This window comes from Symphodus melops, assembly GCF_947650265.1.
Source record: "Symphodus melops genome assembly, chromosome: 20".
Lineage (NCBI taxonomy): Eukaryota > Metazoa > Chordata > Actinopteri > Labriformes > Labridae > Symphodus > Symphodus melops.
In genome coordinates this window covers 20,188,224-20,208,223 of record NC_136710.1, presented here as the reverse complement: position 1 = coordinate 20,208,223, position 20,000 = coordinate 20,188,224, and the positions used below count along the sequence as shown (strand labels likewise).

At 49.8% G+C, this 20,000-nt stretch overlaps 2 protein-coding genes across 2 annotated transcripts in view; both read left to right on the top strand.

The window, feature by feature from the left end:
• The window catches only part of pygmb (phosphorylase, glycogen, muscle b), a 13,346-nt gene extending 432 nt beyond the window's left edge, over positions 1–12,914 (top strand). Inside the window, exons 1-20 of the mRNA XM_079371796.1 lie at positions 1–40; positions 3,272–3,373; positions 4,849–4,927; positions 5,027–5,130; positions 5,215–5,346; positions 5,510–5,621; positions 5,698–5,780; positions 5,867–6,010; positions 6,129–6,221; positions 6,455–6,601; positions 6,699–6,862; positions 6,943–7,057; positions 7,234–7,335; positions 7,420–7,567; positions 7,645–7,703; positions 8,022–8,163; positions 8,265–8,472; positions 8,989–9,123; positions 9,355–9,421; positions 10,286–12,914. The exon at positions 1–40 is cut by the window's left edge and continues 432 nt beyond it. Of these exons, the coding sequence (XP_079227922.1) occupies positions 1–40; positions 3,272–3,373; positions 4,849–4,927; positions 5,027–5,130; positions 5,215–5,346; positions 5,510–5,621; positions 5,698–5,780; positions 5,867–6,010; positions 6,129–6,221; positions 6,455–6,601; positions 6,699–6,862; positions 6,943–7,057; positions 7,234–7,335; positions 7,420–7,567; positions 7,645–7,703; positions 8,022–8,163; positions 8,265–8,472; positions 8,989–9,123; positions 9,355–9,421; positions 10,286–10,435 (2,326 nt within the window). The 3' untranslated portion in view covers positions 10,436–12,914. The remainder of the gene's footprint in view (positions 41–3,271; positions 3,374–4,848; positions 4,928–5,026; positions 5,131–5,214; positions 5,347–5,509; positions 5,622–5,697; positions 5,781–5,866; positions 6,011–6,128; positions 6,222–6,454; positions 6,602–6,698; positions 6,863–6,942; positions 7,058–7,233; positions 7,336–7,419; positions 7,568–7,644; positions 7,704–8,021; positions 8,164–8,264; positions 8,473–8,988; positions 9,124–9,354; positions 9,422–10,285) is intronic.
• A 2,200-nt stretch (positions 12,915–15,114) lies between these two features.
• Positions 15,115–18,819, top strand: LOC306841595 (protein C-ets-2-like). Its single transcript, XM_079371538.1, has 7 exons — positions 15,115–15,322; positions 15,697–15,900; positions 16,670–16,738; positions 16,821–17,017; positions 17,440–17,650; positions 17,723–17,841; positions 18,518–18,819. Exons 1-7 carry the CDS (start codon positions 15,184–15,186, stop codon positions 18,728–18,730), a joined length of 1,152 nt encoding a protein of 383 aa, XP_079227664.1. The 5' UTR covers positions 15,115–15,183; the 3' UTR covers positions 18,731–18,819.
• Positions 18,820–20,000: the final 1,181 nt, after the last annotated feature.

The window sequence follows — 20,000 nt, the reverse complement described above, 5'->3', positions numbered from 1 at the left end:
GATCCGGACCCAGCAGCACTACTACGAGAAAGACCCCAAAGTAAGATGCCGCAGTGATCCTGCACGTACACAGCTGACCGAGGGAGGAGGGAGGGGGGCGGGGTCGCTCCTGCAGCATCATAACTTACAGCCCTGCGCGAGGAGGTGTGCGCGCGCGCGCTCTCTGTGCACATGATGTCCCCCTTCATCTCCATGTATAGAAGTGTTCCGGCTTCTTTGTCTCGTGCATTTAATACGACATCAGAGTGAGATGCTGAATGCGTGAGTGTGCGCGCGCGCTCGCGGATGTTTCGTGTGGTGGTGGTGGTGGGGGGGGGGTGAGAGTGAGGCTCAACTTGTTGTCCAAATGTGTTATGTAAGGCGCTGCCTGCATCCATCACACACACACACACACACACACACACACACACACACACACACACACACACACACACACACACACACACTGCGCATCTCAAAATGGCCACACTCTCTCTGCTCTAAACCAGCAGCTGAAAGTAGACTGAATGTTTTTCCTCTTTTTTAAAATGTAAACACTCAGCTGCTCTCGTGCATGACAGGAAGAAGATCCTGATTGGAGGATTTAAAGGGCCAACACCTGGTTCATAAATCATAACTTCCTGTTTCTGTTTACCACCATGTGAGCCTGGTTCACACACACACACACACACAGCACCTAAAGGGTTAAAACGTCCTCACACTACCTGTGAGCCTCAGCTGTCTGTACGGACGTCTCACACACCTGTAGTTTACATTCATGTCCTAAAGTTTGTGAAGAGTCCGAACACAGAAATAAAATGTGATGGAGACATTGAAGGGAGGAAAGAAGTCGTTCACGGTTGTTTTGATATTCAGAACCTTGTTTTGGTTTAGTCTCCTTCTGACACACTGATCCTCTCCAGGGGAACAAATGGGGATTCTTCCGCTGCTGAAAATAGTCCCTCCGTCTCCCTTCTACACACACTTTAACTTTGCTTCCATCCTGCTGCTCAGTCATTTACACCGACCACTCCAGGCCAACACACACACACACACACACACACACACACACACACACACACACACACACACACACACACACACACACACACACACACACACACACACACACACACACACACACACACACACTGTCAGCAGGATCAGAAATGTCAGTACAAGGTCAGAGACATTCAGCAAGGACCCTCAAAGTCACAGCTGCTTTTGTCGCTGTTCCCCGCGTGTTCCCCGTGTGTTCCCAGTCTGTTCCCGGTCTGTTCCCAGTCTGTTCCCCGTCTGTTCCCAGTCTGTTCCCCGTGTGTTCCCGGTCTGTTCCCGGTCTGTTCCCAGTCTGTTCCCCGTCTGTTCCCAGTCTGTTCCCCGTGTGTTCCCCGTGTGTTCCCGGTCTGTTCCCGGTCTGTTCCCAGTCTGTTCCCAGTCTGTTCCCCGTCTGTTCCCCGTCTGTTCCCGGTCTGTTCCCAGTCTGTTCCCAGTCTGTTCCCCGTGTGTTCCCAGTCTGTTCCCAGTCTGTTCCCCGTGTGTTGCCTGTGTGTTCCCAGTCTGTTCCCAGTCTGTTCCCCGTGTGTTGCCTGTGTGTTCCCAGTCTGTTCCCCGTCTGTTCCCGGTCTGTTCCCAGTCTGTTCCCAGTCTGTTCCCCGTGTGTTCCCAGTCTGTTCCCAGTCTGTTCCCCGTGTGTTGCCTGTGTGTTCCCGGTCTGTTCCCGGTCTGTTCCCAGTCTGTTCCCAGTCTGTTCCCCGTGTGTTCCCAGTCTGTTCCCGGTCTGTTCCCCGTGTGTTCCCCGTGTGTTCCCCGTGTGTTCCCAGTCTGTTCCCCGTGTGTTCCCCGTGTGTTCCCAGTCTGTTCCCCGTGTGTTCCCCGTGTGTTCCCCGTGTGTTCCCCGTGTGTTCCCGGTCTGTTCCCGGTCTGTTCCCAGTCTGTTCCCAGTCTGTTCCCAGTCTGTTCCCAGTCTGTTCCCCGTGTGTTCCCAGTCTGTTCCCCGTGTGTCCCTGGTCTGTTCCCAGTCTGTTCCCAGTCTGTTCCCAGTCTGTTCCCCGTGTGTTCCCAGTCTGTTCCCCGTGTGTCCCTGGTCTGTTCCCCGTGTGTTCCCAGTCTGTTCCCTGTGTGTTCCCAGTCTGTTCCCCGTGTGTTCCCCGTCTGTTCCCCGTGTGTTCCCAGTCTGTTCCCTGTGTGTTCCCAGTCTGTTCCCCGTCTGTTCCCCGTGTGTTCCCCGTGTGTTCCCAGTCTGTTCCCCGTGTGTTCCCTGTGTGTTCCCTGTGTGTTCCCTGTGTGTTCCCAGTGTGTTCCCAGTCTGTTCCCCGTGTGTTCCCAGTCTGTTCCCAGTGTGTTCCCAGTCTGTTCCCAGTGTGTTCCCAATCTGTTCCCCGTGTGTTCCCAGTGTGTTCCCAGTCTGTTCCCGGTCTGTTCCCAGTCTGTTCTCCGTGTGTCCCTGGTCTGTTCTCCGTGTGTCCCTGGTCTGTTCCCGGTCTGTTCCCAGTCTGTTCCCTGTCTGTTCCCGGTCTGTTCCCAGTCTGTCCCCAGTCTGTCCCCAGTCTGTCCCCAGTCTGTCCCCAGTCTGTTCCCAGTCTGTCCCCAGTCTGTCCCCGGTCTGTTCCCGGTCTGTTCCCGGTCTGTTCCCAGTCTGTTCCCAGTCTGTTCCCCGTGTGTTCCCAGTCTGTTCCCAGTCTGTTCCCAGTCTGTCCCCAGTCTGTCCCCAGTCTGTTCCCAGTCTGTTCCCCGTGTGTTCCCAGTCTGTTCCCAGTCTGTTCCCAGTCTGTCCCCAGTCTGTCCCCAGTCTGTTCCCGGTCTGTTCCCAGTCTGTTCCCAGTCTGTTCCCCGTGTGTTCCCAGTCTGTTCCCAGTCTGTTCCCTGTCTGTTCCCAGTCTGTTCCCAGTCTGTTCCCAGTCTGTTCCTGTGTACAGAGACAGTTTTAGCTCTGTGTTGTTGTTCTGACAGCAGCTGTTGTTGTCGGTGAGATAATGTTGCAGGAACAACAGGCGCTCTTATCTTTTATTATTAGCGTCAGCTGAAAGGTCAAATCAGGACCTCACTCCATGATCAGACATTAAAGGGGGGGGGGGGGCAGGGGGGGGGGGGGGGGGGGGGCAGGGGGGGTAAAGTCTAAGAAGAATGGATTCTTTGTTTGCAGACGGTGGATATTGATTTCCTACATGATGACATCTTATTGATCATCTTCTCTCTGCATGAAGTTTAAATGTGTGAAGAAGTCTCCAACACTGAAGTCCTCTGTTTGTCCCCACCCCCCCCCCCCCCCCTCCCCCCCCCCCTCCTGCAGCGTGTTTACTACCTCTCTCTGGAGTTCTACATGGGCCGCACTCTGCAGAACACCATGGTCAACCTGGCTCTGGAGAACGCCTGCGATGAAGCCACATACCAGGTGAGGCAAAGCATCATGGGAGCAGTGACCTTCCTGCCCTCTTTGTTTTGGGCGTGTTTCTCGTTTGTTGTCAAAACAAACAGAGGAAATTTGAGGCTTGACTTCAGTGTCTGCAAAGCTTCAAGTTATTGAACATCAGACGTCAGGTTCACTCTCTTTGAACATGGCGCTCCGTGTGAAGGAGAAGCTGCTGCTTCTTTACCATATAAAATAAAAGTCAACATCGCCACGGCAACATCATCTCCTGCTTAGTTTGGAGGCCTCGAGATCAGTCAGCCTTGGAGCGAGAAATGACACAAGTCATGGATTTCTACAGTCTGAGAGCTCATTGGCTAGTTAAAGAGCTCAGGTACAGACAGTGTGTAGACACGGACTCAGTTAGCAGCTAATTGTTGCTAACTTGTAAATAAATGAAGTTCTCAGACTTATCTGATAAAGCTCACAGATTATGAGTCCGATGTTTACAGGAACAAATCTTTAAAGGCTCCATCAGCACAAACACAGCTCAGAGGTCAAAGGTCAGGGACTGAATCAGCTGAGGCGACGCCTAGCAGATAGCCAGCAGCCCCCTCCTGTCACTCAAAGAGGCCACGCCCCCTAATTCTACATCCCTTTTAGTGGACACTGGAGGAACTTTATAATTTTAACATAGAGCTCTATGGAGACTGACTCACTGCAGGAGACAGACTCTAGTGGACACTGGAGGAACTGCAGCTGTAAAGTTGGACATTTTAACATAGAGCTCTATGGAGACTGACTCACTGCAGGAGACAGACTCTAGTGGACACTGGAGGAACTGCAGCTGTAAAGTTGGACATTTTAACATAGAGCTCTATGGAGACTGACTCACTGCAGGAGACAGACTCTAGTGGACACTGGAGGAACTGCAGCTGTAAAGTTGGACATTTTAACATAGAGCTCTATGGAGACTGACTCACTGCAGGAGACAGACTCTAGTGGACACTGGAGGAACTGCAGCTGTAAAGTTGGACATTTTAACATAGAGCTCTATGGAGACTGACTCACTGCAGGAGACAGACTCTAGTGGACACTGGAGGAACTGCAGCTGTAAAGTTGGACATTTTAACATAGAGCTCTATGGAGACTGACTCACTGCAGGAGACAGACTCTAGTGGACACTGGAGGAACTGCAGCTGTAAAGTTGGACATTTTAACATAGAGCTCTATGGAGACTGACTCACTGCAGGAGACAGACTCTAGTGGACACTGGAGGAACTGCAGCTGTAAAGTTGGACATTTTAACATAGAGCTCTATGGAGACTGACTCACTGCAGGAGACAGACTCTAGTGGACACTGGAGGAACTGCAGCTGTAAAGTTGGACATTTTAACATAGAGCTCTATGGAGACTGACTCACTGCAGGAGACAGACTCTAGTGGACACTGGAGGAACTGCAGCTGTAAAGTTGTCAGCCCCAGACGGTCCGTAGTGACTTCATAAACTCTTTCCTGCAGTTGGGTCTGGACATGGAGGAGCTGCAGGACATCGAGGAAGACGCCGGTCTTGGAAACGGCGGTCTGGGTCGTCTGGCTGGTGAGCTTCCTCCTGATTGGCTGCCGATGGACAGTGATGTGTAGTGCTTTGGACAGTCTTGTCTCAACCCCCCCCCCCCCCCCCGTCATGTCTCCTCAGCTTGTTTCCTGGACTCCATGGCCTCTCTGGGTCTGGCTGCTTACGGGTACGGCATCCGCTACGAGTTTGGTATCTTCAATCAGAAAATCGTAAACGGGTGGCAGGTGAGATCAGACGCTTTGTTTACGCTCGACCAACATCTCAGGAAGTCGAACATGTGAAAGAACCGTCACATGTTTCTGAAACAGGTGGAGGAGGCAGATGATTGGCTGCGGTACGGGAACCCCTGGGAGAAAGCTCGTCCCGAGTACATGCGGCCCGTTCACTTCTACGGCCGGGTGGAGCACACGGAGGAGGGCGTGAAGTGGGTCGACACTCAGGTGAGAGCGAGCGCGTGAAGCCGTCTGATTGGACGTCCACCTCAGAAAGAGAAGAACACAAATCTTAACCCTACTTCTGTCAGGCCACGCCCCCTCGATCCCCGGGGGTCGAATCGTCACGCCCGTCCCGGAGGTTTTCTAAACGCTTGTTTTTGTTCCTCAGGTGGTTCTCGCTCTTCCCTACGACACTCCGGTCCCCGGCTACAGAAACAACATCGTGAACACCATGAGGCTGTGGTCGGCGAAGGCGCCGTGTGACTTTAACCTCAAAGACTGTCAGTGTCCTTTTCTCTTCAGGTCGTCGATGACGTACTGAGATAATAATAATAACACAGACGTGTCGCTCCACAGTTAACGTGGGCGGGTACATCCAGGCCGTGCTGGACAGAAACCTCGCCGAGAACATCTCCAGAGTTCTTTACCCCAACGACAACGTGAGCACGCCTCTCGATCTGTTCAGTCGACCAATCGTGTTAAAGTGACGTCTCTGACCGCGGCGTTGTCCTCCGCTCTCCCGCAGTTCTTCGAGGGGAAGGAGCTGCGTCTGAAGCAGGAGTATTTCGTGGTCGCTGCGACCCTTCAGGACATCATCCGGCGATTCAAAGCTTCCAAGTTCGGATCCACGGAGTTTGTTCGTCTGGACCTCTCCTCGCTGCCGGACAAGGTGACGCTGAGCGCCGATGTGTGGTCGTTTCAGCGTTAACGCCTCGCCACAGTCTCTCAGATTCTCTTCACCGTCAGTCTAATAAAAGTCTTCCTGCTCCGCTTCCTGTTTCCTCCAGGTGGCGATCCAGCTGAACGACACCCACCCTGCCATGGCCATCCCGGAGCTGATGAGGATCCTGGTGGACGTGGAGAAGCTCATCTGGGAGAAGGTGGGACACAAACAGGAAGTGTGACACAAACAGGAAGTGGGACAGGGAGAATCTTAGATCTTTATTAAACCAAGTAGAAAAGTCAGCGAGGACTCCGGTGGCATCGGAAGCTTTTAGGTGGAACGTTCCACAGAAGACGTTCCGGAGGGTAGACGAGGAACGCTCTTTAAAGACGTGTGAAGGTCTCTGCAGGTTCCTCACACGCTCTGCTCTCGCCCCCCCTCCTCCTTCAGGCCTGGGACATCGTGGTCCGGACTTGTGCCTACACTAACCACACCGTCCTGCCTGAAGCTCTGGAGCGCTGGCCCGTCGACCTCTTCCAGAACCTCCTGCCCCGACACCTGGAGATCATCTACGAGATCAACAGGAGGCACCTGGAGGTAGGACTGGTCTGGACTCAGTGAGGGGACCCAGGAGGACCCGGAGACTTGAAGACCGTGGTTCAGGGTTTTGTTGTGTTCTGGTTGGTCTCTGCAGAGGATCTCCCAGCTGTTCCCCGGAGACCTGGACCGTCTGCGCAGGATGTCTCTGGTGGAGGAGGGAGGCATGAAGAAGATCAACATGGCTCACCTGTGCATCGTGGGGTCGCACGCCGTCAACGGGGTCGCTCGCATCCACTCTGACATCATCAAGAGCACAGTGTAGGCCTCGTGTCCGTCCTTTCACGGGAAGCCGCTTCTTCCCGACCGTGCGTCTGATTTTAATCTCCTCTTCTCCTCAGGTTCAAGGATTTCTACGAAGTGGACCCTCAGAAGTTCCAGAATAAGACGAACGGCATCACGCCGCGCCGCTGGCTGGTCATGTGCAACCCCGGGCTGGCCGAGGTCATCGCAGAGGTTAGAGCCGCTCACACGTCACGTAATGAGCCCGATTTAATCTGGTCCAGCAGACGTAGGGAAGCAGGTCACAGAGGTCACATGACCTCCTGTGACCTCCGTGACCTCGCATCCATGGAGAAGCGCTCGTGTTTCAGGATTCGTTGGCGAGTAACACGCGCTGCCTTTCTCCTCAGAGGATCGGCGAGGACTACATCCGAGACCTGGACCAGCTGCAGAAGCTGCTGGAGTTTGTGGACGACGACACCTTCATCCGGGACGTGGCCAACGTCAAACAGGTGAGCGTTAAAAAAAAAAAAAAGAGGGGCGCTCACGATTCGGCCCGTTTCCGTGGTAACCACTCGTCTCTTCCTCGTCATCAGGAGAACAAGATGAAGTTCGCCGCTCTGCTGGAGGAGCAGTACAAGGTAAAGATCAACCCCAACTCCATGTTCGACGTGCACGTCAAGAGGATCCACGAGTACAAGAGGCAGCTGCTCAACTGCCTGCACATCATCACGCTCTACAACCGTACGTGTCCGCCGCCGCCGCCGCTCGCTCGCCAAACACGCCTTCACCCACTCACTCCTCCCTCTGTGTCTCATCAGGAATCAAGAAGGAACCCAACAAGGCGTGGACCCCCAGGACCGTCATGATCGGAGGGAAGGTGAGCTGACCACGGCTGTCAGGAGACTGGTATACTGGTCATACTGGTATACTGAATACTGGTCGCACTGGTATACTGAATACTGGTCGCACTGGTTTACTGGTAAACTTTTAGAAAAAAATATCACTTTATCTTTCTACACTTATAGGAGGAGGAAGAAGAGACCCCCCCCCCCCCCGGTATAATAACAATGTGACCGTGCAGCGTGTGTTTACAGCGTGTGATCAGCTTTAACATGGCTCCTCATGAGGATGAGATGGCGCCCCCTGGTGGACGCTCTGAGCATGTTTTCACCCTGACGGTCTTCTGTGTTTGCAGGCGGCTCCCGGTTATCACACGGCAAAGATGATCATCAAGCTGATCACTGCCATCGGAGACATCGTCAACAACGACCCCGTGGTCGGAGATCGCCTCAAGGTCATCTTCCTGGAGAACTACCGGGTCACGCTGGCTGAGAAAGGTCGCCTTTATCAAAAAATAAAAGTCCTTAATGTTTGACATTGTAAAGCTGCTTCCTGTCAAATAAAGATTTAAACCCCGCCTCCTGTATCCGTCCTGCAGTGATCCCAGCAGCCGACCTGTCGGAGCAGATCTCCACCGCGGGCACCGAGGCGTCCGGCACCGGGAACATGAAGTTCATGCTGAACGGAGCGCTCACCATCGGAACCATGGACGGAGCAAACGTAGAGATGGCCGAGGAGGCCGGAGAGGAGAACCTCTTCATCTTCGGGATGAGGGTGGAGGATGTGGAGGCCATGGACAAGAAGGGGTGAGGCTCCGAAAACAAAAGTTGGACATTTTAACATAGAGCTCTATGGAGACTGACTCACTGCAGGAGACAGACTCTAGTGGACACTGGAGGAACTGCAGCTGTAAAGTTGGACATTTTAACATAGAGCTCTATGGAGACTGACTCACTGCAGGAGACAGACTCTAGTGGACACTGGAGGAACTGCAGCTGTAAAGTTGGACATTTTAACATAGAGCTCTATGGAGACTGACTCACTGCAGGAGACAGACTCTAGTGGACACTGGAGGAACTGCAGCTTTAGGATAAATAGTTGTTTTTCTTAAATAACCCTAACCCACATGAATCATGACAGAGGTCAAGCTTTTGTTTTTATGAGTAAATAAACGTCGTTGGGTTCACAGCAGGGTCAGGATGTCATATTTAGATTATGTCAAAGAAGCAGCAGCAGTGGGCCGCTCAGCGACTCTTCAGCTGTCCCGACTACATTTGACTCAAAGTTGTTCTGTTTTCTCTCTGAACGTGTTTCCGCCTCAGCTACGACGCCTTGTCCTACTATCACCGCGTCCCCGAGCTGAAGCAGGCGATGGATCAGATCTCAGGAGGCGCGTTCAGCCCCGCAGAGCCCGACCTCTTCAAAGACCTCGTCAACATGCTGATGCACCACGACAGGTGAGAGCACGCCGACTGGAGTCAGCGTGACCGAATGTGCTGACACGCCGAGACGCTGAGTCATCTTTCAAAAGTCCTTATTAACTGTGTGTGTGTGTGTGTGTGTGTGTGTGTGTGTGTGTGTGTGTGTGTGTGTGTGTGTGTGTGTGTGTGTGTGTGTGTGTGTGTGTGTGTGTGTGTGTGTGTGTGTGTGTGTGTGTGTGTGTGTGTGTGTGTGTGCGTGTGTTGCAGGTTTAAGGTGTTTGCAGATTATGAAGACTACATCCAGTGTCAGGACAAAGTCAGCGCTCTCTACAAGGTCAGTGCGTCAGACTGAAGGTCGAGCAGAGCCTGATAGCGACCACAGTTTGAACTTAGAGCTCCGTCCTCTTCACTCCGCTGGAAACATCTGAGAACAACGTTTTTAATAAATGATGTTTTATAGTGTTTGAAGTCTGCATAGAGAGCGCCCTCTACTGGCTGAAACCTGCTACTTCAACTGCATTGTTTCTGTTGGCTGATCTGGAGGCAGGAAAAACTATGACGGGCAAAGTGAGGAGGAGAGCGCTCAGTGCAGATGGACCCGTAGTTACCCTCCATGTTTTTGTTTTTAATCTTAAAATTGATTTTAAATCTGGGCTCATAAATGTGTTTGAGACATTTGTCTGCCATGTTGTGGATTTGCTCGCTCACAGCTTTTAACGGCAGCGTGTTGCAACCAAATACTGACCAGAAGAAGAAGAAGGGGAAAAACTTCAAGAGGAAAAATCCGGGGGATGTTTGTGAGAATCAGAAACGATTCGACCCACAAGCATTCTAGTGTTTATAAAAAAGAAGCATCTTTAAAAGTGTTGAGTTATATTTTGGTGTGTAAATGTTCCTCGTTCTCTTCCTGTTTGTTGAGCTCAACCTGTTCATGGTTCTTATATTTTACTGTTCTCTGCACGTCATCAGTTAGAGTTAAACTAACCGTCTGCAGACTTTAATTCAGCTCACACTTTGTCTCTCATTCACTGCACACGTCCTGACAGCAGGGGGCAGTATTTAGCTTTCATAATGTGGAATCAAACAGACATGGCTCCTTCAAAATAAAATGGCAGAGGCAGTGACCTCCTGCTGTCCGTCCCAGTTTCACAATCTGCTCTTCCTCTTTCTTCTTCTGCTCCTCCCTGTGCACGAACAGAACCCGAAAGAGTGGACCAAGATGGTGATCCATAACATCGCTGGCTGCGGTAAATTCTCCAGCGACCGAACCATCTCCCAGTACGCCCGGGAGATCTGGGGCATGGAGCCCAGTTTGGAGAAGATCGCCGCTCCTGACGACCCTCGCTAAACCACGTCTGCCTCCTCCTCCTCCTCCTCCTCCTCCTCCTCCTCGCTGTGGTCCAACCACCGAAGAAGAACCCTGTAGCTTTTACACTGTGTACTGTGGCATTCTTTCTCTCCTTCATTAACCCCTCGACTGGTTTCAGTCCGTCGTGTAGCAACATATATGACCGTTTCAGAATCTGTATTATTTCAGCACCAGCGACGGTTCTCTTCACTGATTGGTGGAAACTTTGTGGCTCCATGTTGGCCTTTCAGCAGCGAAGAGCTCTCCTGGATTCAGCTGCAGCGATTAAAAAATCATCTCCTGATTTTGTTAAAATGTCCATATTTACAAAAAAGGTTCTGAGGTTTGACTGACCTTTCACTAAGTCCCGCCCCCTTGATACCAGCAAAGCGTACTGTTCTTGATTGGCAGTTCATTTGAAATTCTCGAGATCATAATGCTGGTTTGATTACGAGCTAACTTTTGGAGATCTCAAGAAAAAAAGCTGAAATTTAGTCGTTAACTCTGAATAAAGAAGTTAAATTCTTGTTCTTCTGACAGGTTTTCATCCTGACAGGAAACAGGAAATAATTGATGTGATGAACGGATGCAGAAAAACCTTTATTAGCTGTGACGTTAGCATTTATTAGCTGTAACGTTAGCATTTATTAGCTGTGACGTTAGCATTTATTAGCCATAACGTTAGCAAGATTACTACTTAGTCTAACGTTTGCTACGGAGTTTGATGAAACGCACAGACGGGCTGAATTTGATAAATTTAAGTTTACTTGATTTTCAAAAGACAATACGTAGTAGTAGCTAAACGTATTATATGAATGCGCTGAAAGACTGAAGCTAAAGCTAACGCCATGTGCAAAAAACAAACGTGTCCGACACCAGAGGATGTTTTCAGAAGGTATGAAAGAAAAGATATCTCTAATAGGGCTCAACGGTTTCCAGACAAACATCCTGTTCGTTTTCAGCCTAGCGTGTTTGATTAGCAGTGATGTCATAACCATCACAGGTAGAGTGACCACGAGCGACCTGAGCGGGAAACGGTTTCTGTACCTGTTTGTATGAGATCAAGCTTTAAGAAACAACCTGGCTTATTCACAGTATTGGGGGGGAAAAGAACTACACTACCCACGATCACAGTGTTGATTGGTGGAGTTACCATGGCAATGTGTCCTGCTGCTATTAACTTTGTTATGCTGCAGTAAATGTCGTCAGACCATCGTACAACACGTGTTTATAAACACCAAAACTACCAAAGTTACATTTAATCAGAAGCAGTATCTCTCGCAATGCATTGTGGGCCGTGTAGTTCGTTGACTCCGGAAGATAATAAGGACGCAGTCTTGTAACTTTGCCTTATCTGTCTTTTTTTTTGGGGGGGGGGGGGGGGGGTTCGCCGTTTTGGCGCAGAATGAAATGATTTATCGGCTTCAGTGTTTGGTGAGCTGGTGTTCTTGGCTTCAAACTCAATATAAGGATTGTGTAAAATGTTGATGTCGGATTTGAACGGGGACATTTGGGTTCGGGAAGCTAAGATGCTGGAAAAAATGTTCTGTCACTGTTGAGCTCTTTAGCGTTAGCTTGATTTGTTGAAGTGAAACCTCCTGAATCAAAGCAGGAAGAAGCTAATGTCAGCCGAGAGTCTGAGAGCGACGCTGGTTTAGACTTTTATAAATCACGATTGTTACTGAATTAATGAATGAATGTAGTTTTTTGGTTTTAGAAGCAACGTTTGGCGCCAGGCGTGCTAACAGTCACGTCTTTATCTGTCTGACAGCACTGTGAAACTGACGTTAAAATAACTGTGGGAGGGGTTTAGCGAAGGGTCAACTCAAACCACATTCCCAATTATTTCATGGCGGCCATTTTTCTGAGACTTCGCACTAATCGTGGGAAGCTCAGACGCCATGATCGCTTCAGTGGTATCTGTGTGGTTAAACGTTATTAAACGTTATGATTAGCTTTAGCATGAGGGAAGCTAATGTGTTTGTCAGACTCCAGGAATTTAGACTTGTGCAGATCTCAAACACCTTAGAAAGAAAAATGGCCGCCGTGTGAAACTGCACAATATGGCTGCCAGAACCAGCAAACACGCCGGTACACCTCAGCACTGTTCTGGTGTCAAAGCGACACGTCTTCCACTGAAGGTGCCTGGCGCTCGCCTCGGGTTAACGCTCATGTTTCCGCTCTGTGTTCTCTGATCCATCGAGTTCTCAGCATGTTTGTGTCTCTGTGTTCGACATTAACGAAGCCTTCTCTGCCTAAAACCTAAGTGACTGAACTTACCTGTTGAAGGTGTGTATTCTGTACTGTATTTGTGTGTGTGTGTGTGTGTGTGTGTGTGTGTAACATAGAAGAGCCCTTGACACTGTGGATATCAGTCGATTGATGTACTGTGACATGCTGTCTGTTTGTCCTCACACCTCACTGTCACTCAGCTTTTCTTTTCTAGTCAATAAATGATCAAAAATAAATCAACCCCTCACTTTTTCTCAGTTTATTATTAAAGAAAAGGCTTCATGTCCACCACCTTTAATTTACCTCGGGAGCGTGCAGCGTCCATCCTGTCTCCATGACAACAGTCTGTTAACAATGGCCGCTTAATGATCAACTTCAGCGCTCTTCAGTGGCCGCACAAAGAGGACGCCGCTGGGTGCTGCTTGTTGAAAAGGATTGAATAAAATAAGCTAGGGGTCTCTGTGATTGGATAAAAAAAACAAACTTAAATTGCATTGTTTATGAAACAAGAAGATTTCCAGTTTTGAGAAGATTTGGTCTCTAATCTGGATTTTTTTCAGGATCTGAGATGTCCGTCCATTTTTCTCCCAGGAGTCGTGTTGCAGTGGCAGCTAGCTGAGCAGTTTGGCCCTGACTTCCCTCTACCCAGCTGCAGGCAGCTGCTTGGGGCCCCAGGCCAGTAGGGGGCCCCCCAACGGCTGACGAACTTTAAACCACAGCATCACCTCAAAACGTGCACATTTTGCACCGACAGTAGGAAACCTCCCTGATGGAGCCCCACCTGACAGCTCTCCTGCCCCGCTCAGTGTCGCGTGGTTGGAGGGGCCCCAACAGAGCCGAGAGGGGCCCCTGCTTATCAAAGGACACTGAATATATCACTCAGAGTAAACGTGTTCTATGTTCTCAGAGGTTTGAAAACACTCTTTGTAAACATCCGACGCTTCCACTCACCGCCTCAGACCTTTTCCTCCAGCACCGCCCACTTCCACATGATTGACACTTGTCCATCACAGCGGCCCCCCCCCTCCTCCCCCCCCCCATATTAAAGGATCATTGCCCCTTTCTGCAGCCCCAGTCTGTTCCACCTGATCCCTGAACCCCGACACAGGAGGATGGACGGCAGCACGTACGGTAAGACGACGATTCCTCCGTGTTTGATTTCACAGATTAATTTTAATTTTTAATTTTTAAAAATACTTGAGTTCAGCTTTTAGAAGCAGAATGTGTGATGAAGAGTCACTATGATCAACGCTGACATGAATCTGAGTGTTTCTGTCTCTGACTGTCATCACAGCTGTATCATCATGTGATGTTTATAATGTTATCTTTAAACTTTAATGTGACACTCAAACAAACAAAGACTTTTAAGGACCTGTTGCACAAAAAGTCGACTCGTTGGATTCCTGCAGAACGTTGATGTTTTGTTTCTCGCTGGTCGAGTTTTCTCCGTTCTTAAAGATCCTCACGATCCTTCAAAACACGAAGATCACAACAAACTGATTTATATAATAAAGTCAATAAAATGCGTTTGAAAAGACAGAATAAAACAAAATGTCAGCTGTCACAGACGGTTATAAAACAGGAAGATGAACCAAAATATAACTTCTGTTTAACATATTCAAACAATCCCTGCTGACTGTGGGAGGACACTTTGGACACTTTGGACACTTTGGACACTTTGGACCATCGAGACGAGTCGGGTCGAAGAGTTCAGACTGGAAGCTGCTTGTCTGACGGGGTGAAGAGTCGGGCTGAACAGACGTGACTGACCGTGTCGAGTCTGCATGTGGTCACCTCCACAGAACGTCCAATCACTGATCACGACTCTTCACAGGATGGCGAGCGTCGATCAGCATGTATCTCAAGTGAGCGTGTGATTTCAAACCTCCTGTAAACTTCTTACAGTTTATCACAGACGTGGTCGTGGTCGTGGTCGTGGTCATGGTCGTGGTCGTGTGCAGACTGACTCTATACGTTCTAAGTCTTCGTGCACACGTAGGTCGCTCCCTCTGAGCGTTTTGACCTTTCGTACGTAAACAGAGTTTTAGCTCGCCGTAAACTGTACGTTAGTTAAACTCCTCTCAGATGTTCTTCACGTCACGCTGTGCGGCGGTTTCTCCTCCGTGTGACATCATCGTGCGACGCTGTCACCTCAGTTGGCGTGAGATCAGTGCGATGGCAGACATGACCAAACTAGCACTGATGCTAATGTTGCTAACTGGACCTTTGACACGCTCCCACCATGCTGACGAGCGGAGACGCCTGATTGGACCACTTTAAAAATGAAATGGTCATCGCAGAGGAATGGCGAGAACATTGTTGTTGACTTGGCGTGCACGAGCGCCCCGCTGACGTTTGCTTTTGTTTCATGTTTGAAGATGACCTTGTCCACGCTGACGTGTGGACTTGGCCATGACTGACTTTTGTTTGGATTAGCCAATCAAATGTGTCATACCTAGCAACGGGGTCGACCACGCCCCCTCACTAAAATCAAAGTTTGGTCGCTCTGTTGTTGAATGACTCCTGTCGTCTCAGAGATCGACCCCCTGGAGGTCCCGCCTCTCACCCCGACCAGTAAGGAGGTCCTCAGCCAGGCGCTGAAGGCGTCTTTCTCTGGATTCTCTCAGGAGAGGATCAACCATCATTTCCCTCAAGGTCAGTTTTTCTTTTCTTACGTGTCGTTAAAATCGCTCGCAGGCCGCAGGTTTAGTTTTTTTAATATTTTAAATAATACTGTCAGGAAGCTCTTCAAAAATAACATTAAAACACAATAAATAAATCCAGTGAGAAAAAATCCAGTCAGGCATGAAGATCAGAATCAAAAGAAACCATTTAATAAAATAAATACTTTTTTTGTTTGTTTTCAGAATCAAGTCTGTAATATTTTTAATGTTTTTAATGTTTTTGTGAAAGTTTACAGCTAAAGGTTATTAAATAATCCAAGCTGTCTCTACTGAATATTCAGCTAACATGAAAAAACATTTTATATATGAATGAATAAATATGAATTGATGGGTTTGTCTGTGCAGACGTCGCCCTGTGGTCTGAGTGGGAGGTGAACTTCTGGTTAGACTGGTGCCAGGCTGAGTTCGGTCTCGCCTGTCTGGGATCAGACCTGAGGGGCCTGCAGGGGGCGGAGCTCTGCGGCCTGGACAGAGAGGCCTTCCTGAACCTGACGTCAGACTGCACGGCTGGAGAGATCCTGTGGGAGCATCTGGAGGACATGAGGAGAGGTGAAACACTCGATCAGTGTGAGGCGGCCATTTAACACTAAGCACTGGTTACACTGGACACCCAGTGAAAAGATGTCAGGTGGTCAGAGGACATGTGGTTATCAGACGCTTGATGGGTTCAGATCATAGACTGTATAAAACATGGACGTCATCTCAGTGACATCACTCTTTGCGTGGCTTTAGAGGGAGTGAAGAGGGGGAGGGGGCGTGGCTTTATAAGAAGTACAGAGGGGGAGGGGTGTGGCTTCAGAGGGAGTGCAGAGGGGGCGTGGCTTTAGAGGGAGTGCAGAGGGGGAGGGGTGTGGCTTAAGAGGGAGTGAAGAGGGGGAGGGGCGTGGCTTTAGAGGGAGTGCGGGGGGAGGGGCGTGGCTTTAGAGGGAGTGCAGAGGGGGAGGGGTGTGGCTTAAGAGGGAGTGAAGAGGGGGAGGGGGTGTGGTTTTAGAGGGAGTGCAGAGGGGAGGGGCGTGGCTTTAGAGGGAGTGCAGAGGGAGCGTGGCTTTAGAGGGAGTGCAGAGGGGGAGGGGTGTGGCTTAAGAGGGAGTGAAGAGGGGGAGGGGCGTGGCTTTAGAGGGAGTGCGGGGGGGCGTGGCTTTAGAGGGAGTGCAGAGGGGAGGGGTCGGGTGCAGAAGGAGCACTGAGGGAATGCTACTTACAAAATCATGCTAGTTTTTAAAAATGACCAACCCGTCCTTGGAGCCTTCCTGCTTTTTTTAAAAGTTGAAATAAGGCTCAACTCTGATGTCAATATCTTTTCATTTGAATTCTCCAGAGAACGAATACGACTCGTCATTAACCACGTGCACGTTATCGTCTTACTGCCAGCTGCAAACAAACAAAGGTAAGAATCCGGACTTTGTTGTCGTGACCGTAAATCACCGCTCTCTCATAAATGTGAGATTCATCGTCTGTCTTTGTCTCAGAAAACTTCTCCGACTACGTTCAGCATCATCCGGACAAACACGCCTATCATCACGCTCAGTACCATCACGGCGAGAGGACGGACCTGCACGCTCTGGACTCTGTGTGCGTCCAACATCACGATTATTACGTCATCAAATCTGAAGATCCGACGAGGAGCCTGAACGCAGAAACAGGAGGGAACGCAGGTGCACCACGGGTTCGATTTCAACGTGTGAACGATCAGTTCGAGGGGATCGTTTGGTTTCACTTTACGTGCTAATAAGAACGTGTGTCTTTTCTCATGATGTGCTCATAAATGTTCCCACCAGAAAGTTTAGCACGCTCACATGAGACTCTGTAAAGACGTCGTCATCATGGACCAATCAGCTCCTCCCTCCTGATCATCAGACACATTCTGTCTGTTTGATCACATGACATCGTTAGCTTGTTTTATTCACAGAAAGTATTTCAGGCATCTTCAAATCCGTCAACTTGGAGACGAAGGAAAGAAAAAATGTTTAGTTTGTTTTCCTCGATATTTCTGTCGCGTCGGCAACAAATAAAAACACTTATTGTGTTTTTTTATCCAGATGATGAAAGCTGATTGGTTAAACGGCTGCTAGAAGCCGTTATTCGGAGGTGGAGATCTCTCACAGTGACGACTCCGACATCATGGGCTCTCTGTCGTGGGCGGCGCCGCTCCGGGAGATCGACCCTCTGACGGAGGAGAACGTGTCTGAAGACATCTTTGTTCTCCCGCAGACACACCGGAGCTTCAAAGAATACGTCGGAAACAAGACGGACCTGGGTCGAGCCGTGATCCCAGCGGCCGTCCTCGCCGGGTACACGGGTGAGCACAGGAAGTTCTTTTAACAGACTCATGTTTGTTTGAAGTCTTTAAATCATGTCCGTGTTGGAACAGGAAGTGGTCCCATCCAGCTGTGGCAGTTCCTCCTGGAGCTGCTGACAGATCGCAGCTGTCAGTCGTGCATCAGCTGGACGGGAGACGGCTGGGAGTTCAAGCTGACCGACCCCGACGAGGTACTGACGCCACGCTGACGTGAAAACCACTAAAACAAACACAATCATTTCAAAGACGTTCTGCTTTCAGATCGAAACCTCGACGCACGAGGATCTGCCAAAACAATCTAAACGCTGCAGTTAACACGCCACGCCAGAGGGTGGCGCTGTGGCGGTGTAATGAAACAAGACGAGCGAGCGTCGAGGCGTTAACGTTAACGTTTGTGTGGTCGTGTGATGAGATGGGCGCGTTTCCTCAATCGACCCTGAACTACAAAGATGTCGACTGGGAGAACTCGTGAGTCGGCCATTGTTGTTGTAGTCCACCTGCTCGCTCACGGCATCAACACGTGTGCACGCCGTCGGTGAGACGTGACGCATTTAAAAAACGTTTGCGCTCATTAACAGTATCTGTCGTGTAAACAAACAATAGATCAACGTTTTGTTGTCCTGTTTACACGACAGGTGACGAAAAACAAGATGTTACAAACGGGTTACGAAGTGCAAACCGCTCGCTTTGAGCTCTGTGGACGTGTGGCGTGTGGCGTGTGAATTCACCAGCACGGCGCTCTTTGAAAACACAAACAGAAGAAGGTGGAGTCTGTAGCTGTTGTCATGTAAACGTGGTCGATGACTCGTGAGGGCGCTGAGGTCTGTAGAGTCTGTTCTCATCGTGGCGCCCGATGTCTGCCTCCAGGTGGCGCTGCTGTGGGGTCGCAGGAAGAACAAACCCAAGATGAACTACGAGAAGCTGAGTCGAGGTCTCCGATATTACTACGACAAAAACATCATCCGAAAGACGGCCGGCAAGCGCTACGTCTACCGCTTCGTCTGCAACCTGCAAGGCCTGCTGGGATACGAGCCCGGAGAGCTGCACGCCATGTTGGACATCTGCAACAAGAGTCAGTGATGATGTCATCAAAAAGAGACAATTTTTTTATACAAGATACTAAAACTACTAAAACTTTTTATCAGTTTATGAAAACTGAGTGTGTGTGTGTGTGTTACTGTGTGTGTGTGTGTGTGTTACTGTGTGTGTGTTACTGTGTGTGTGTGTTACTGTGAGTGTGTGTGTGTGTTACTGTGTGTGTGTGTGTGTGTGTGTGTGTTAGTGTGTGTGTGTGTTACTGTGTGTGTGTGTGTGTGTTACTGTGTGTGTGTTACTGTGTGTGTGTGTTACTGTGAGTGTGTGTGTGTGTTACTGTGTGTGTGTGTGTGTGTGTGTGTGTGTGTGTGTTGTAGCACTTTATCTTGTTGTCGTTTCAGTCAAAGAATAAAACAGTAAAAAAATCAAAGGTGGTTTGTGAGTTTGTGAGTCTGGTAAAGTTTCTACGGAGGCCCTGAGGGGACACACCACGTCACGCTGACCCTCCAACATGCTAAGCTAACGGTGTGCTAACAACGTGCTGATAACCTCCATTAACACCAACATGACTGAGATCAGCGCTTCATGACGTCACTGAGCGCGAGGGCAGCTGACCTCCCGCTGAGAGGCCGCGCTCTCCGAGCAGACGCGCTGATTGGTGCAGAGCAGTAAACACAGCTGGCGTCCGTTCTGATGGAAGCTGATCTGATGTGTGCGCTCCATCCGAGCGGACGGCGGCGGCGTGTGGGCGTCGGCTCCTGCAGAGAAGCCAAGCGTCCTAATTTAACACCTCGTGTCCCACGCAGAGCGCCTTTATTGATTCATCACCTTCTGAGCCCTCGAGCTGCAGGGGGCCCCTTTCTTCTTCTGTGGTTTTTATAACGCCTCCTCCAGTCTGACCTCGTTTGGTCTCTGAAGACGGTTTTAAAACAAACGTGAGAGATTCTTTTATTTGAAATAAGCTCAAACTAAAGTTCGCTGAACACAAACACGTTTATTATTTATTTAGACTTTACGCCTTTTAAAGGAGGAATGTGTCACAGTTTGAAACCTAAACAACCTGTTAGGCCACGCCTCCTCCGCCCTCCTCCAGAGACACGCCTCCAACCTCTCCTCCCGTTCACACCATTAATTGTACATTTAAATGAAAAGGTCCTAAAAGCTGTGAAATACAATGAAAGCCAAATTTAAAGATATTTTTAATCTTCATGAACGCAGATCAGAAGGACGCGACTCACAGTGACCTGAAAGATGACTCCGCCTCCCGTGTCATCTTCTGTCTTCATCTATCCATCCATCCACACACACACACACA

Coding starts and splice junctions, on each gene's coding strand:
- LOC306841595 (XM_079371538.1), top strand. CDS start 15,184: ATGACTCCTGTCGTCTCAGAGATCGACCCCCTGGAGGTCCCGCCTCTC. Junction 15,323..15,696: donor CAACCATCATTTCCCTCAAG/GTCAGTTTTTCT, acceptor TTGTCTGTGCAG/ACGTCGCCCTGTGGTCTGAG. Junction 16,739..16,820: donor CCAGCTGCAAACAAACAAAG/GTAAGAATCCGG, acceptor TCTTTGTCTCAG/AAAACTTCTCCGACTACGTT.